Source organism: Schistocerca nitens, chromosome 3 (genome assembly GCF_023898315.1).
Source record: "Schistocerca nitens isolate TAMUIC-IGC-003100 chromosome 3, iqSchNite1.1, whole genome shotgun sequence".
Taxonomy (NCBI): domain Eukaryota; kingdom Metazoa; phylum Arthropoda; class Insecta; order Orthoptera; family Acrididae; genus Schistocerca; species Schistocerca nitens.
In genome coordinates, this window is record NC_064616.1 from 215,129,333 (window position 1) to 215,147,360 (window position 18,028).

Sequence of the window (18,028 nt, forward strand, 5' to 3'; positions counted from 1 at the left end):
AAAAAATTACACTCCATTAAGATAACAATCCATTTGTTATCCCCCTGTAGTAAAGGTTTCTTGATGTGCTCTCAATGATAAATGTTGTCACTACACAATTGTTAATCATTATCACTATCACTCACGCATAATAGTAACAGTCAATAGATCAATTAACGGAAGATAACTTCCGTCCGCAAGAGTACATTGACAGAAAAATTTCTAAGTGCGAGTTATCCCGGACACGTGCCGCAAGGCGTCCTACACAATCCAGTTACATGTGACCGTCGCCTGTGTTCGACGTCAAGGTGCAAAATAACCACTCACAGACGGAAGGTGCTAGCACTAGAAATGGAGCCGACCGATGTGGACGAGCGGTTCTAGGCCCTTCAGTCTAGAACCGCGCGACCGCTACGGTCGCTGGTTCGAATCCTGCCTCGGGCATGGATGTGTGTGATGTCCTTAGGTTAATTACGTTTAAGTACACTACTGGCCATTAAAACTGCTACACCACGAGGTAGACGTGCTACTGACGCGAAATCTAACCGACAGGAAGAAGATGCTGTGATATGCAAACTATTAGCTATTCAGAGCATTCACACAAGGTTGGCGCCGGTGTCGACACCTACAACGTGCTGACATTAGGAAAGTTTCCAACCTATTTCTCATACACAAACAGCAGTTGACCGGCGTTGCCTGGTGAAAAGTTGTTGTGATGCCTCCTATAAGGAGGAGAAATACGTCCCATCACGTTTCCGACTTTGACAAAGGTCGGACTGTAGCCTATCGCGATGCGGTTTATCGTATCGCGACATTGCTGCTCGCTTTGGTCGACATCCAATGACTGTTAGCAGAATATGGAATCGGTGGGTCCAGGGAGGTAATACGGAAATCCGTGCTGAATCCCAACGGCCTCGTATCACTAGCAGTCGAGATGACAGGCATCTTATCCACATGGCTGTAACGGATCGTGCAGCCACGTCTCGATCCCTGAGTAAACAGATGGGGACGTTTGCAAGACAACAACCATCTGCATGAACAGTTCGAAGACGTTTCCAGCAGCATGGACTATCAGGTCAGAGACCATGGCTGCGGTTACCGTTGGCGCTGCATCACAGACAGGAGCGCCTGCGATGGTGTACTCAACGACGAACCTGGGTGCACGAATGGCAAAACGTCATTTTTTCGGATGAATCCAGGTTCTGTTTACAGCATCATTATGGTCGCATCCGTGTTTGGCGACATCGCGGTGGACGCACATTGGAAGCGTGTATTCGTCATCGCCATACTGGCGTATCACCCAGCGTGATGGTATGGGGTGCCGTTGGTTACACTTCTCGGTCACCTCTTGTTCGCATTGACGGTGCTTTGAATGGTGGACGTTACATTTCAGATGTGTTACGACCCGTGGCTCTACCCTTCATTCGATCCCTGTAAAACCCTACATTTCAGCAGGATATTGCACGACCGCATGTTGCAGGTCCTGTACAGGCCTTTCTGGATACAGAAAATGTTCTACTGCTGCCATGGCCAGCACATTCTCGAGATCTCTTACCAATCGAAAACGTCGGTGGCCGAGCAACTGGCTCGTCACAATACGCCAGTCACTACTCTTGATGAACTGTGGTATTGTGTTGAAGCTGCATGGGCAGCTGTACCTGTACACGCCAACCGAGCTCTGTTTGACTCAATGCCCAGGCGTATCAAGGCCGTTATTACGGCCGGAAGTGGTTGTTCTGGGTACTGACTTCTCAGGATCTATGCACCCAAATTGCGTGAAAATGTAATCACATGTCAGTTCTAGTATATTTGTCCAATGAATACCCGTTTATTATCTGCATTTCTTCTTGGTGTAGCTATTTTAATGGCCAGTAGTGTATGTAATAAGCGTACAAGGGACTTCAGATATGTACTATAGCTGTGGGACAGGTGGGTGGATACATAAAACAACAACATAAAAACTGTGTCGAGAATACGACCAATGATAGAAGAAAAGGTTAATGTTTCGCAGAAAAGTCATGAACGAACTTCAGAACTCTCGTCTAAGCGCGAGGTGGATGCAATTAGGTACCTCTAAAAATCAGATCTACATAACGAAATCCTGCTGCAAGTTCACTGCCTTTGCGCTCGCCTCGTCTCTGTGAATGCAACGACGAACTATACATGCCTCTTTTACGATGTGCTAGGGCAGAAGATGGCTGCAGCAGTGGCTGAAAATTCCAACTCCAGCTCGGCCCCCGTATTCTGCTTTAAGTCGCAGACATCTCACTCTGTAGCTCAAAGACCCAGCGTATTGCCTGAAGCCCTGGAAGTGTCGTCTGCAGCAGCCTAAGGAGAACTGTGTTCTCTTTGGTCACCCGGAAGCAGTGATCTTCAAACTTTTCTCTATGAAATTTAGTTGGTATCGCTATTATCGGAATCTCGCTGGCAGCTTCCAACAGACCTGGCGAGTTCCGGCCAATGACAATTTAAAAAACTACCACAGTTTGTCTACTATTGTCGTGGTTAACCAGTACGATATATCCAGAATGAGATTTTCACTCTGCAGCGAAGTGTGCGCTGATATGAAACTTCCTGGCAGATTAAAACTGTGTGCCGGACCGAGACTCGAAGATATAGGTCTTCCTTGGCATGGGGAAGAAGGCACGTAATCTGTCCCACTGCACGGCGCATTTTCCGCTATGGCCACTGAAACAATTACTGAGCCAACCAGAGAACCTCTTACTAAAATTTGAACAAACATTCCAGCTTCCTCCACTGGGCTTAACGGCTGCTTCCATAGTATGTGGCTTCGTGTTCTCTCCTGTCTTTCAGATTCTCATCTCACAAGGGGAGACCACGACGGTGGCACCACGGTCTTACTTAAAACTTGGTACACCTTTCGTAGGCGATTTAACAACAAAATGAGCTAGTAGGAAGGTGCACTACTCTGGAAATTCCGAGAAAATCTCAAAAGAAGTTCTACAGCTCATTACTAAGCTCAAGTTACGGTACGAAAAACACAACAAAAACAGCGCAGAATCGCTCACGGCCTGAATAAGCGCATTCTATGCCTTCCATCAAGGAAAAAGACGCAATCGGGGGGCCCGTCGAATTGCACTACACGCCTCCAGCGAGTTATTATTGAATTCGTGTTGTTTAACCCACTGAAAGTTTGCTACTGTATATGCTACTGCGTTCAGTGACGTTTTGTAAGGAAGCCGACACCAAACATGCATTGTGTGCAATTTCTTCTGCTACATTCGCTCGGAATCTGGCTGAGACGCGTTTACTAGAAACAGCATTTACTGTGGTGTTTGATACTCCGCCACTGATAAAATGCGTGACACGCTTCTTCGGTCCGTGTCGTTTAAGATCTACTTATGATCACAGCACTTGACTGTGGATGGTACACCATTCCTTGCATACACGCAGAACAGTCCGCATAGGTACAGCAACAAATCGGCTAATTTTGTCACGGTGTGGTCATGCAGATGTCCATACACCTTAGCTCCTTTCTGCTACTCTGTCACTCCTCCGTGTCGACTCATATTATAACGGTGATTCCACGTGACCGACTACCACACACACACCACTCCACTGCTGTGACTGACGTCAGCGGTGGAGGGTCACGTGACCGCCTGGTACCAGTTCTAGACTATCGACAGCACCCAAAAGCGACCTGAGTGCTCTTTTGAGGGCGTGATTAATATTTCATTTGGCGATCTTATTTATTAGTACAAACTGAACTATCACCGAGTTACTCCTAGTCATTTTCACCGCCGCAATTGGGAACATTGTCTAACAGCGTGTGTGTGTGTGTGTGTGTGTGTGTGTGTGTGTGTGAAATCTTATGGGACTTAACTGCTAAGGTCATCAGTCCCTAAGCTTACACACTGTAATGGAACTTGAATTACGTAACCATTACGGCACCTCAACTCAACCTCTCGATACCAGCAATATTCTACTGTGTTTCTGTAAAGTTGTTAACATATTTCTGAGACAACATTCAGATTTGATTTCATTAATGTAGAGGTTCTTTGATACATCGATATGTTTATATTGCAATGATATTATTCTTATGTGTATTCTTTCTTTTGTCACTATGATCTTTGTCGTACTTGTAACTCTGATTTTTGGGCGCGTAAGCAGTTAGTTAGAGAGTCAAGTCTTGGACGTCATGTTGAAAAGACGCATATTGTAGTCAGCTTATAAAATGTGAACTTTAACAGTGAGGAAGATGTTTTTCAAGTATGTTTTGTATTGTGATGTGATGTTTTGTGAGTTACGTGGTATTGCAACAAAAGTAATAAAAAAGAAGTGTAACTTAAATTCGGAGTGCTGATTACTTTTTTACATCACCATTGTGCTAACTTTCAAAGGTTTAATCTTCAAGAATGGTTTGTGACACACATCTATAAAGATTTTGAATATCGCAAAATAATACCTAGGCCTTTCTGCATCAGAGCTTGGAATCATCACTACCTAGACTTTCGACGATTGAGCCATCAGTTTACAACGAGACCAGCGTGGGAAACACGAAAAGATGAGTGCCTAGTTTATCCATTATTTCATTAAATGACTTTATTAACTGTGCTCTAATGACACCTTGCCACATAATATAACTTTGTTGTTGCCCGAAAATGCAGTATTTAGCAGCGTGAGCAACACCATAATCATAATTTTTGACCTTTGTTGTGGTAGGGTTGTTAGAACACTACTTAACCTAAATTATGCTAATGACAAACACACACAGCCATGCCCGAGGGAGGACTCGAACCTCCGCCGGGGCCAGCCGTACAGTCCATGGCGTCAAACAGCGGAATCACGTTCCTGTGACATATAAGTTTGCCACCCAGTGCCGGAGCCTGTGTGCGGTAGAAATCTGTTGTCACTGCGAAAATGTTGATCGGGTAGGTATTTCTTTAGATGTAAGAAATGATGGAAATTGAAGGTAGCACCATCAGTACTACACGAAGAATCATCTCCAAGTACAACTCGAGCAAAAAATATTTGGTCGTTAACATGATCGTCGGCCAGGTCAACACACAAAAGTATCATGACCCTCTTCGCGTGAACAGCTTGACGAAGTTTCCGCTGCTTGGATTTTGTCCTAGAAGGTGATACAGTGACGCCAACGCGTCGACTGCCTTGTTTTCCGGGATAAAACACCCTACCGATGTTTCATCACCTGTACAGGTCTTTTCCAAGAACTCGTCATCGTCATCAGAGTATGGGTGTAGAAATGTCGAAGCCGCTCCATAACCTTTGTCTAGCATTCTGGAGTAGTGTTCTTCGGCAACCAGCCAAGAACAACAGGTTCTCAGCAATAATTTCGCGCAACAAAGAACGGAATATATTCCATAAATGTCTGCTGATTTCCGTTATCTAAATAAATTGTTATCCATAATGCGCTACCATACCAGATCAACACGACAGTCACCAATGAAAGACAATTGCGCATTATGCTCTTCATCATAGGCATATGTTGGCGAAAATACATGTTTAATTCCGGAGGTACGCATAAAATATCATCCGAAATTGTGCTAAACGCATACTCTGAAAATTATTTCGAGCAGTTAGTTCATGAGCCCACGCGAATAATAAACGGTTGTGAAAACACATTTGACCTCTTAGCAACAAAAAATCCTGAGTTAATAACGAGCATCAAACCCGATTCAGGGATTAGGGAACACATAGTTGTCGAAGCGAGACTGAATATTGCAATCCCCAAATCCTCGAAAAATAAGCGAAAAATATACCTATTCAAAAAAGCAGATGAAAATTCACTTGACGCCATCCTAAGAGACAATCTCCACTCATTCCAAATTAATAACGTAAGTGTACACCAGATGTGGCTTAAATTCAAAGAAATAGTATCGGCAGCAATTGACAGATTTATACCAAATATATTAACAAACGACTTAGCTGATCCTCCTTGGTACACAAAACGAGTTGGAACACTTGCAGAAACAACGAAACAAACATGCCAAGCAGGCCGTGGTGGCCGTTCGGTTCTAGGCGCTTCAGTCCGGAACCGCGAGACTGCTTCGGTCGCAGGTTCAAATCCTGCCTCGGGCATGGATGTGTGTGATGTCCTTAGGTTAGTTAGGTTTAAGTAGTTCTACGTTCTAGGGGACTGATGACCTCAGATGTTAAGTCCCATAGTGCTCAGAGCCATTTTAACCATTTGAAACATGCCAAATTTAAACAGACGCAAAATCCCCAAATCGGCGATCTTTTACAGAAGCTCGAAATTTAGCGCGGTCTTTAATGCGAGATGCCTATAACAATTTCCACAACGAAACTTTGTCTCGAAAGCTGGCAGAAAATCCAAAGAGATTCTGGTCGTAAGTGAAGTATGTTAGCGACAAGAAATAATCAATGCCTTCTCAATACTGCTGCGCGGTGTGGGATCCTTACCAGATAGGACAGACCGAGTACAAAGTTCAAAGAAAGACAGCACGTTTTGTATTATCGTGAAATATGGGAGAGAGTGTCACAGAAATTATACAGGATTTGGGCTGGAAATCATTAAAAGAAAGGCGATTTTCGTTGCGACGGAATCTTCTCACTAAATTCCAATCACCAACTTTTTCTTCCGAATGCGAAAATATTTTGTTGACACCGACCTACATAGGGACAAACGATCACCAAGATAAAATAAGGGAAATCAGAGCTCGTACGGAAAGATATAGGTGTTCATTCTTTCCGCGCGCTACACGAGATTGGAATAATAGAGATTTGTGAAGGTGGTTCGATGAACCCTCTGCCAGGCACATGTATGTGATTTGCAATGTATCGATGTAGATCTAGATTTTAAAGATCTTCGTAAAGTTACCCACACCAATAACACCATCTGGTTTCTATAAGCCGGCACATACATTACACGGACTTGACGATGGATTTTTACCGGTGGTGTGTTCTGTGCGTTCAAAGGCTTGACACATCAAATCTTGTAGATGGCGGAATATTTTTTATACGCTAAAATTGCAATACAACTTCTGAAGAAGTAAGTATCTACGTATAAATGAGTCTACGGTAAATATAAGTATCAAGCTCTTTCAGAATATTCCTAGAATCAATGAGGTCATAAATGACGTATCACTATCGGTGACGTAACTAATTCCAAGCGGACATTGCAGAAAGAAGCAGACCGCGTGTTATCCGATCTACTCGATATGGCTATGCGTTGCAAAAGGTATAGCGGATTACGGAGGCGGTTTGAAATCCGAGAAGTAACGCGAGATCCTGCCTCGGGCGCTAGAGGCCATACCTCTCTCGTGTCTTCCTAGACAACGAGCGGCAGTTGCCTGCGCTCACGACAATATGAGAGAACTGTCGTACCATAATAAGCCCTTTAGATCGTGGGCCATAAAAACAAATCGCAGTAACTGGTGCAATTATGAGGAAATGTCCGCAAATAAGGCCTTTTATGTCCATATGAAGCTGGTGTACGTATCCACATATTCTGTTGAGTTTTACAAATGCTCAGGAAAACTGAGTATTATCGCGTACATTAATATCGAGCACACTCATTATCACATTGCATCTGCTTGTAGATACGGTGCTCTTACACAATAGGACAATCAGCTTATGTAACTGAAGAACAGAGAAATGTGCCAACAAATCTGGAGCACCCCTGAAAATTTCGATACCAATGAAAGAGCCACACAAACACATTTAATCGTAAAACACGATAAACAAATCTATTGGTCAGATGATGCCGGCCGAAGTGGCCGCGCGGTTCTGGCGCTGCAGTCTGGAACCGCGAGACCGCTGCGGTCGCAGGTTCGAATCCTGCCTCGGGCATGGATGTGTGTGATGTCCTTAGGTTAGTTAGGTTTAACTAGTTCTAAGTTCTAGGGGACTAATGACCTCAGCAGTTGAGTCCCATAGTGCTCAGAGCCATTTGAACCATTTGGTCAGATGATGTAAAATAAATAAAGAAATCCATCAAGAACCATTCCGTATACATAATGTGAAATTCAGGTTCACCACTGACGGTACAAACTACTGAACAGGCTACTGTAGCCATAACAGTTTAGGCATGAAAGGCCCAGACATCTGATGGATAAAAATAAAATATGATGTACACTCCTGGAAATGGAAAAAAGAACACATTGACACCGGTGTGTCAGACCCACCATACTTGCTCCGGACACTGCGAGAGGGCTGTACAAGCAATGATCACACGCACGGCACAGCGGACACACCAGGAACCGCGGTGTTGGCCGTCGAATGGCGTTAGCTGCGCAGCATTTGTGCACCGCCGCCGTCAGTGTCAGCCAGTTTGCCGTGGCATACGGAGCTCCATCGCAGTCTTTAACACTGGTAGCATGCCGCGACAGCGTGGACGTGAACCGTATGTGCAGTTGACGGACTTTGAGCGAGAGCGTATAGTGGGCATGCGGGAGGCCGGGTGGACGTACCGCCGAATTGCTCAACACGTGGGGCGTGAGGTCTTCACAGTACATCGATGTTGTCGCCAGTGGTCGGCGGAAGGTGCACGTGCCCGTCGACCTGGGACCGGACCGCAGCGACGCACGGATGCACGCCAAGACCGTAGGATCCTACGCAGTGCCGTAGGGGACCGCACCGCCACTTCCCAGCAAATTAGGGACACTGTTGCTCCTGGGGTATCGGCGAGGACCATTCGCAACCGTCTCCATGAAGCTGGGCTACGGTCCCGCACACCGTCAGGCCGTCTTCCGCTCACGCCCCAACATCGTGCAGCCCGCCTCCAGTGGTGTCGCGACAGGCGTGAATGGAGGGACGAATGGAGACGTGTCGTCTGCAGCGATGAGAGTCGCTTCTGCCTTGGTGCCAATGATGGTCGTATGCGTGTTTGGCGCCGTGCAGGTGAGCGCCACAATCAGGACTGCATACGACCGAGGCACACAGGGCCAACACCCGGCATCATGGTGTGGGGAGCGATCTCCTACACTGGCCGTACACCACTGGTGATCGTCGAGGCGACACTGAATAGTGCACGGTACATCCAAACCGTCATCGAACCCATCGTTTTACCATTCCTAGACCGGCAAGGGAACTTGCTGTTCCAACAGGACAATGCACGTCCGCATGTATCCCGTGCCACCCAACGTGCTCTAGAAGGTGTAAGTCAACTACCCTGGCCAGCAAGATCTCCAGATCTGTCCCCCATTGAGCATGTTTGGGACTGGATGAAGCGTCGTCTCACGCGGTCTGCACGTCCAGCACGAACGCTGGTCCAACTGAGGCGCCAGGTGGAAATGGCATGGCAAGCCGTTCCACAGGACTACATCCAGCATCTCTACGATCGTCTCCATGGGAGAATAGCAGCCTGCATTGCTGCGAAAGGTGGATATACACTGTACTAGTGCCGACATTGTGCATGCTCTGTTGCCTGTGTCTATGTGCCTGTGGTTCTGTCAGTGTGATCATGTGATGTATCTGACCCCAGGAATGTGTCAATAAAGTTTCCCCTTCCTGGGACAATCAATTCACGGTGTTCTTATTTCAATTTCCAGGAGTGTATTTGGAACTGCGCTGTGTTCATAGTCTTTCCTGGCTAAGGACTCGACTAGGAGGCGCAGTGTTTAAGATATTGTACTCACATTGGGAGGAGCAGTGGTCAAATCCGCCTCCAAACATCCATATCGATGTTCTCCATAGTTTCCCCATTACAGCTGTAGGTAAATTCCACGACGATGAGTCTACAAACGCCAGGATCGGCTTCCTTCCCTATTTTCGTCAAGTCCTAGCTTGACATGTATAAGATATTGGTTGCGAGAGGTTACCCCATCCCCACCAGTGTTCCTTTTTCACTCCACTCTCTTGATAAATATAACTTGCCCACAGGCTATCTGAATGCCACCGGTAACCAAATTTAATTTATGAGTTGCCGAGATCTTTATTCTCACATGGTGTCAGCCCGGTTCGTAATTTTGTGTTTTAATTTGTGTCAGATCTCTATTCGTACTTAAATTTGCATTATTGCTCTCTTGTGCCTTTTACGTTACTTTTCTACTGGTACTATTGTACATACCGTTGGTTGTTGTGTTTGTGATTTGGAGTTTATCTTTTAAGTATGCCTGTCTGTATGCTACACGTCTCGCATTGTTATATGATGTTATTTGTACTTTTGTTCTTCTGCTATTATCGTACTTATTGTATGATGTACGGTATTTGCCCTTTAATGTTTTGTCTTATAAGAGAAAATGCATGTTTGTGGCAAAATGGCTCTGAGCACTATGGGACTCAACTGCTGTGGTCATAAGTCCCGTAGAACTTAGAACTACTTAAACCTACCTAACCTAAGGACAGCACACAACACCCAGCCATCACGAGGCAGAGAAAATCCCTGACCCCGCCGGGAATCGAACCCGGGAACCCGGGCGTGGGAAGCGAGAACGCTACCGCACGACCACGAGATGCGGGCTGCATGTTTGTCATAATGTTGCTGTATAGTGCTGATTGTAATTCTGCTCAAATGTCATTGTCATCACAGCCGCCAGCTGTCTGGAGTTTGTCTAATAGAGATTTTATTTTACTTTAAGAGTGTGTTTGTATGCTAACTTGGTAATTTTGTGCTATTCTGCTTATTTACATCATGTTTCTTTGGCAGTTTATAACCGTTGTTGGCTATATGGCCCTTTTAACCCAAAGCCAAAATAAAGTGGAAAAAAAAAATCGAGCTTGCGCTCTGTTCTTGATGACCACTCGTCGACAGAGCATAAAACCCTAATCTTTCTTCTGCCTCTTCTTCCTGCCCATGGCGAACACGTTATGAAGATGCACACGTTACGAAGATTACAAACAGCTCTACCAACTGAGCTACCCAAACACGACTCACGACCCGTCCTCACAGCTTCAATTCTGCCAGTACATAGTCTCCTACCTTCCAAACTTCACAGAAGCTCTCCTACGAACCTTGCAGAACTAGCACTCCTGGAAGAAAGGATACTGCACAGACATGGCTTAGTCATAGCCTGGGGGATGTTCCCAAAATGAGATTTTCACTCTGCAGCGGGGTGTGTGCTGATATGAAACTTCCTGGCAGATTAAAACTGTGTGTTAGGCCGGGACCCGAACTCAGGACCTTTGATTTTTCGGGCAAGTGCTCTACCATCTGCGCTACCCAAGCACGATTGACAGCTTGCCCGCGTAAGGCAAAGGTCCCAAGTTCGAGTCTCGGCCCAGCACACAGTTTTAATCTGCCAGGAAGTTTCATGTAAAAGTTATGTTTACACTCCAATTTATTTGCCCTCGTAACTCTCCCGTAACTCTCAAGCGGCATTTTAAACTTGGTTACTCAACCACTGAAAAAGCAGTGTTGCAATACAACTTTTCCAGTACAAAATATCAACTTAAATTTTTTATATCCGTCGCTCATCAATTAATTTTTAAAATGCATAAGTGCACGGACAGTTTTGAATTTTGGGCATTTGTTCAGGCATTTGTTGTGGACATTTGCCTCAATTTATAAATGGCCAGAAATCTCGGCCGAATGCCCGTGTGCAAAGTACTGTACAGAAGAGTGATTAGCAGAGCACTCCTATTCGCTTATGTTGAAGACCAAGGTAGAAGAGACAAGAGGTGGACACATCTGCCGAACGTGTTATAAAATCCTTCCCGAGCACACACGTTATTCTCAGCTAAAAATAGTAAACAATATCAGTAAATGTCAACGTTACTCACATATACGTTCAGTATTATTTGACAACATTCTCATACTGATGCTCAGCAGCTATATATACGCCCCAAAACCTTAACGAGTAAACATAAGCATCTAAAGACTTCAAAATGGTTCAAATGGCTCTGAGCACTATGGGACTCAACTGCTGTGGTCATAAGTCCCCTAGAACCTAGAACTACTTAAACCTAACTAACCTAAGGACATCACACACATCCATGCCCGAGGCAGGATTCTAACCTGCGACCGTAGCAGTCGCGCGGTTCCGGACTGAGCGCCTTAACCGCGAGACCACCGCGGCCGGCAGTTAATTATCTTCGATTTACAATGTAGGCACTCCAATCACGTTGAAGGACAGCGGTGTCTCCTGCGTATATACCTCACTTTTATACTATAAGTCTTAAAATCTAAAGAAAATAACTCATAACAACCGTGTTAATACCGAATAGCGCTCCGTTCCTTCTTTTATGACACACTGAATCGCTTCATTCCATTACACTGAATTTGTGAATCGCAACATAAAAATGTTCGAAGCAAAGATCTTTGGCAACAGCTACTGGTAACCAATTGTGCACTTCGACAATTAACACAGCATCTTACCAATATCAGAAAAGTATTTCAAAAACCTCTTACTCCTCTATGTAGTACTTCGCGCTCCGACGATCTAGTTGCTGCAGTGGGGCGCGGCGAGTGACAAACAACTAGTGTGTGCGAAATTTAAATGCTGTACATTCGGAAGTTTATAACTGGGTACTATGTGAATTATGTCCTAAAATTTCGCTCGGGCTCGAGTGTTGCTGCTGATATCTTGCAAGTGTGTTTTTTTCCTTTAAAATAATGGTCAATATTTGCGTGTGTGGTGTTCGTTCTTTCGGACATGTCAGAAAGAACAGACACCACACACATAAATATGTACATATATGCTTTTTGGCGGCGAAATGATATCTTCTGTGCGGATGCACTCATTCGTTCGAACACTGAATAGCTGCGAGCATACAGCGCGTAACTGGACGGAGAACACAACACGTGCAATTTGCAGCATGTGGGACTTCGGGCTGGAAAGGGGGGGGGGGGGGGGGGGAGAGTGCTCGGATGACCGAGGCGGTGCCGGCATGGTAGCTCAGCGTGTTCGGTCAGAGAGCTGTCTGTTATCTGTAGTAGAAAAGACATCCCGAGTGAACGGATCAACGATGAACTTGAACGGTTGTCATGTGACACCCGCCACGACTAAACGCATCGAACAATAACGAACAAAAGCCGGCCGGTGTGGCCGAGCGGCTCTAGGCGCTTCAGTCTGGAACCGCGCGACCGCTACGGTCGCAGGTTCGAATCCTGCCTCGGGCATGTATGTGTGTGATGTCCTTAGGTTAGTTAGATTTAAGTAGTTCTAAGTTCTAGGGGACTGATGACCTCAGATGTTAAGTCCCATAGTGCTCAGAGCCATTTGAACCATTTTGAACGAACAAAATAAAAAGAAGAAGAAAAGGCTGTTAAGGCAAACGTTCTAGAGAAGCGAATCATCCGGGTTCTAGTCCCGACCGAGCACAAATTTTCATATGTCGCCTTTGCATTTAATGCACTGTCCGTATTCAGCTGAAATCGGAAAGTTTCTCTTTCGTACAAGGTCAGGTAGGTGAATTTTTGTGTTAGCAGAATAGCCAACTCCGTGTTACGAGTGGAGGTCGAAATGCACGCGTTTTAGCTCAAGCAAGCTAGCGTGAGGAGGGAAGAACTATACTGACGTGAGGTCTGGAACATGACAAGGAATGAGAATTCAGAAAGCAGACGTAATTAGTTTGATACGTAACTTTAATCCACTAATGATGAACGTCGCTCTTGACGGTACATGATTCACAATATTATCTGTTCAGAATACATTCTTGAAGATATTCCTTATAGTAACTGAATATGGCGCCTTGCTAGGTCGTAGCAAATGACGTAGCTGAAGGCTATGCTAAACTATTGTCTCTGCAAATGAGATCGTATGTAGACAGTGAACCACCGCTAGCAAATTCGGCTGCACAACTGAGGCGAGTGCTAGGGAGTCTGTAGACTACACCTGCCGTGTGGCGGCGCTCGGTCTGCAATTACTGATAGTGGCGACACGCGGGCCCGACGTATACTAACGGACCGCGGCCGATTTAAAGGCTACCACCTAGCAAGTGTGGTGTCTGGCGGTGACACCACAGATTTTCCTTATAAGTCGACTCTAAAGCTCCTAGAAGATTATAACATGATTTTGAAACACCTTATGTGTCTGGAGTTATCTGTGTGCGAAAGTGAAACGTGGACGATAAACACTTCAGACAAGAGAATAGCGGTGTTTGAAACGTAGTGTTGCAAAATAATAATAACTGCCGAGGCGGTACTAAATCGAACTGGGGAGAAAAATATATATCACACCTGGACTAGAAGAAGGGATCGGTTGGTAGGACACATCTCCTTAGCCACCATGGTACTGTCAGTTTGGTAAGAGGGGTGGGGGATGGGGAGAGGGGTGACTGTAGAGTGAGACCTGGACTACAGTAGGCAGGTTCAAACTAGAGATGGGTCGAACTCGTTCATTCCTGTGAACTACTTCATTCATTTCACTCTTTGCCGTGAAGCGTTCAAATGAAGTAGTTCATTCATGAAGTAGGGAAGCCTGGCGAAGTTGCCAAGTTCGCCGCTCAGCAGCGGCTACGCTCGCTTCGCCTCGCTCGTACAATAAAGCTTCGTAATACTTCATAATTTTACCAACAGATGGCCGAACTATGCAGTAACGTGCATGCAACGTTTTACACTCTTACAGCGTCTGAGCTTACTTAAATACAGCAAGGTCGAAGGGGACAAAAGAAAGATAAACAGAGAAGCCAGTCACATATAAAGAAGGTATTACATTTAATCTTGCTCGACATTTTCTCATGAAGCGCCCAAAAAAGTCTTTATCTGCCAACTGAAACATTATTTGTTGTATTCCTGGACTGAAAACTAGGGCTACCAACGAAATGCACTCCAATTTTATATTCCTTTTAAAATTTAATCCAAAATAGAATGAGTGTGTTTATGTTTACCACTGTCACAAAGTCTACAGGGTGTTACAAAAAGGTACGGCCAAACTTTCAGGAAACATTCCTCACACACAAAGAAATAAAATATGTTATGTGGAGATGTGTCCGGAAACGCATACTTTCCATGTTAGAGCTCATTTTATTACTTCTCTTCAAATCACATTAATCATGGAATGGAAACACACAGCAACAGAACGTACCAGCGTGACTTCAAACACTTTGTTACAGGAAATGTTCAAAATGTCCTCCGTTAGCGAGGATACATGTATCCACCCTCCGTCGCATGGAATCCCTGATGCGTTGATGCAGCCCTGGAGAATGGCGTATTGTATCACAGCCGTCCACAAAAAGAGCACGAAGAGTCTCTATATTTGGTACCGGGGTTGCGCAGACAAGAGCTTTCAAATGCCCCCATAAATGAAAGTCCAGAGGGTTGAGGTCAGGAGAGCGTGGAGACCATGGAATTCGTCCACCTCTACCAATCCATCGGTCACCGAATCTGTTGTTGAGAAGCGTACGAACACTTCGACTGAAATGTGCAGGAGCTCCATCGTGCATGAACCACATGTTGTGTCGTACTTGTAAAGGCACATGTTCTAGCAGCACAGGTATAGTATCCCGTATGAAATCATGATAACGTGCTCCATTGAGCGTAGGTGGAAGAACATGGGGCCCAATCAAGACATCACCAACAATGCCTGCCCAAACGTTCACAGAAAATCTGTGTTGATGACGTGATTGCACAATTGCGTGCGGATTCTCGTCTGCCCACACATGTTGATTGTGAAAATTAACGATTTGATCACGTTGGAATCAAGCCTCATCCGTAAAGAGAACATTTGCACTGAAATGAGGGTTGACACATTGTGGGGTGATTCGCAGAAGTGTACCCGTGGAGGCCAATCAGCTGCTGATAGTGCCTGCACACGCTGTACATGGTACGGAAACAACTGGTTCTCCCGTAGCACTCTCCATACAGTGACGTGGTCAACGTTACCTTGTACAGCAGCAACTTCTCTGACGCTGACATTAGGGTTATCGTCAACTGCACGAAGAATTGCCTCGTCCATTGCAGGTGTCCTCGTCGTTCTAGGTCTTCCCCAGTCGCGAGTCATAGGCTGGAATGTTCCGTGCTCCCTAAGACGCCGATCAATTGCTTCGAACGTCTTCCTGTCGGGACACCTTCGTTCTGGAAATCTGTCTCGATACAAACGTGCCGCGCCACGGCTATTGCCCCGTGCTAATATACATCAAATGGGCATCTGCTGACTTTGCATTTGTAAACATTGCACTGACTGCAAAACCACGTTCGTGATGAACACTAACCTGTTGATGCTACGTACTGATGTGCTTGATGCTAGTACTGTAGAGCAATGAGTCGCATGTCAACACAAGCACCGAAGTCAACATTACCTTCCTTCAATTGGGCCAACTGGCGGTGAATCGAGGAAGTACAGTACATACTGACGAAACTAAAATGAGCTCTACCATGGAAATTAAGCGTTTCCGGACACATGTCCACATAACATCTTTTCTTTATTTGTGTGAGGAATGTTTCCTGAAAGTTTGGCCGTACATTTTTGTAACACCCTGTATATATCTACGTTAAGTAATTATTCAGAAGTTTTCCTGTAGGTTTTATTTTTGTTGAGAATAATAACCCTCCAGATTCAAAACGTAAACTGTCACCTGTAGTCATTGGTACGATTTCAGGTAAAATCCCTCTTTCAGTACCGAGCGAGGTGGGCCGGCACGGTAGCTCAGCGTGTTCGGTCAGAGGGTTAGATGCCCTATGTAATAAAAAACTGAGTGCACCGATCAACAACGAACTGAAACGGATGTCTTACGGCGTCCGCCCCGAGCCAATGCAACGAACAAAAGCAAACAAAATGAGATTTAAAAAAAAAAAAAAAAAGTGGCGCAGTGGTTAGCACACTGGACTCGCATTCGGAAGGACGACGGTTCAATCCCGCGTCCGACCATCCTGATTTAGGTTTTCGGTGATTTCCCTAAATCGCTCCAGGCAAATGCCGGGATGGTTCCTTTGAAAGGGCACGGCCGACTTCCTTCCCCATCCTTCCCTAACCCTATGAGACCGATAACCTCGCTGTTTGGTCTCTTCCCCCAAACAACCAACCTCTTTCAGTGTTATTAACAAACCTTTTTTATTTTCATGTTGGCTGTGCGTGCTCACACAGCCAGCCTCTTCGTTTGTATCTGTAATATTCATTTGACCGCAAGCGCTGCCAACGGTAGGCTACCGGCAGACGCGAAGTATAACTGCACAAATAGTCACGGGTAGTGATGTCAGCACTGCAGGAAACAGCAGACGCTGCCTTCCCCTCGCCCCTCACCTCTCCAACCCGTCACAAACCTATCGTTACCTACGAACGCCGCGCGATTCGTCGACAGGCAGTAGAGGGGGGACTGAAGTGAAGGGACAATGATTGACGTAGCGCCGACGTAATGGGATGAGGGACAAGAGAAGAGTGAGTGAACTAGAAAAAAGTGTGGAGTGTGTTATCTGTGAAGAGTTTGAAGTACCAGTTCATTGAAATTGAGTGGTTAGTTCACACTTCACTGGAGTGAAGTGTTCATTTGAACGACTCATTCACGAGCTCCCCATCACTAGTTCAAACGGATGTAGGTTGCATCAGCTACGCAGACATGAGGCCGTTTGCACTGGACACAATAGCAGCTAACGAATCATCAGACGGACAGCAGCAACAACAGTACAGTTTCATTATACTGAAAAGGTAACTTTAGCACACAGAATGAGAATGGCCGCGTATCAGCTAGTTTTGCCTGGGGAGCTGAGTTAGAGACTACGTGGAATTCTTAGTGGGAGGGAAAAACCCCGGCGCCTATCGACGCGAGAGCGGCACGCGAAACAATCGATAGGAGCAGGTGCGTTCTTACCGATGTTGTCGCCACCGTGGTGTACGCTGATGACAGTAACGGAGCCCGAAGCCACGTCACCGCCAGGGTCCGCGGGAGCCGCTTGCTTGGGGAGGCCCCAGCTGCCAACAGACACGCTCGTCTCCATCAGCGGTGTTGGGGCATGGCGGCCGGCTTCGGGGCTTCACATCGCCTCGTCACCTGCACAGCCAGCGCCACCTGGCGTCACACAAATGTACACACTACGCACTGCTGCAGCGCCGCTAGCGATGCACCGGTATTTTACTTCCGAATAACCGGTATTTTTGGGTGTTTGGTTCAAATGGCTTTGTGCACTATGGGACTAAACTTCTCAGGTCATCAGTCCCCTAAAACTTAGAACTACTTAAACCTAACTACCCTAAGGACATCACACACATCCATGCCCGAGGCAGGATTCGAACCT

The 18,028-nt window shown here is 45.8% G+C and overlaps 1 protein-coding gene across 3 annotated transcripts in view; it reads right to left on the minus strand.

The window, feature by feature from the left end:
* LOC126248170 (nuclear hormone receptor FTZ-F1 beta) overlaps positions 1-18,028 on the minus strand; it is a 440,744-nt gene that overhangs the window by 130,371 nt on the left and 292,345 nt on the right. For 2 of the 3 annotated variants that reach the window (XM_049948931.1, XM_049948932.1), the window contains exon 3: positions 17,605-17,784. The exons of the other annotated variant lie outside the window; for it this stretch is intronic. In XM_049948931.1, the coding sequence (XP_049804888.1) occupies positions 17,605-17,731 (127 nt within the window). In that variant the 5' untranslated portion in view covers positions 17,732-17,784. The remainder of the gene's footprint in view (positions 1-17,604; positions 17,785-18,028) is intronic. 3 annotated transcript variants of the gene reach the window in all.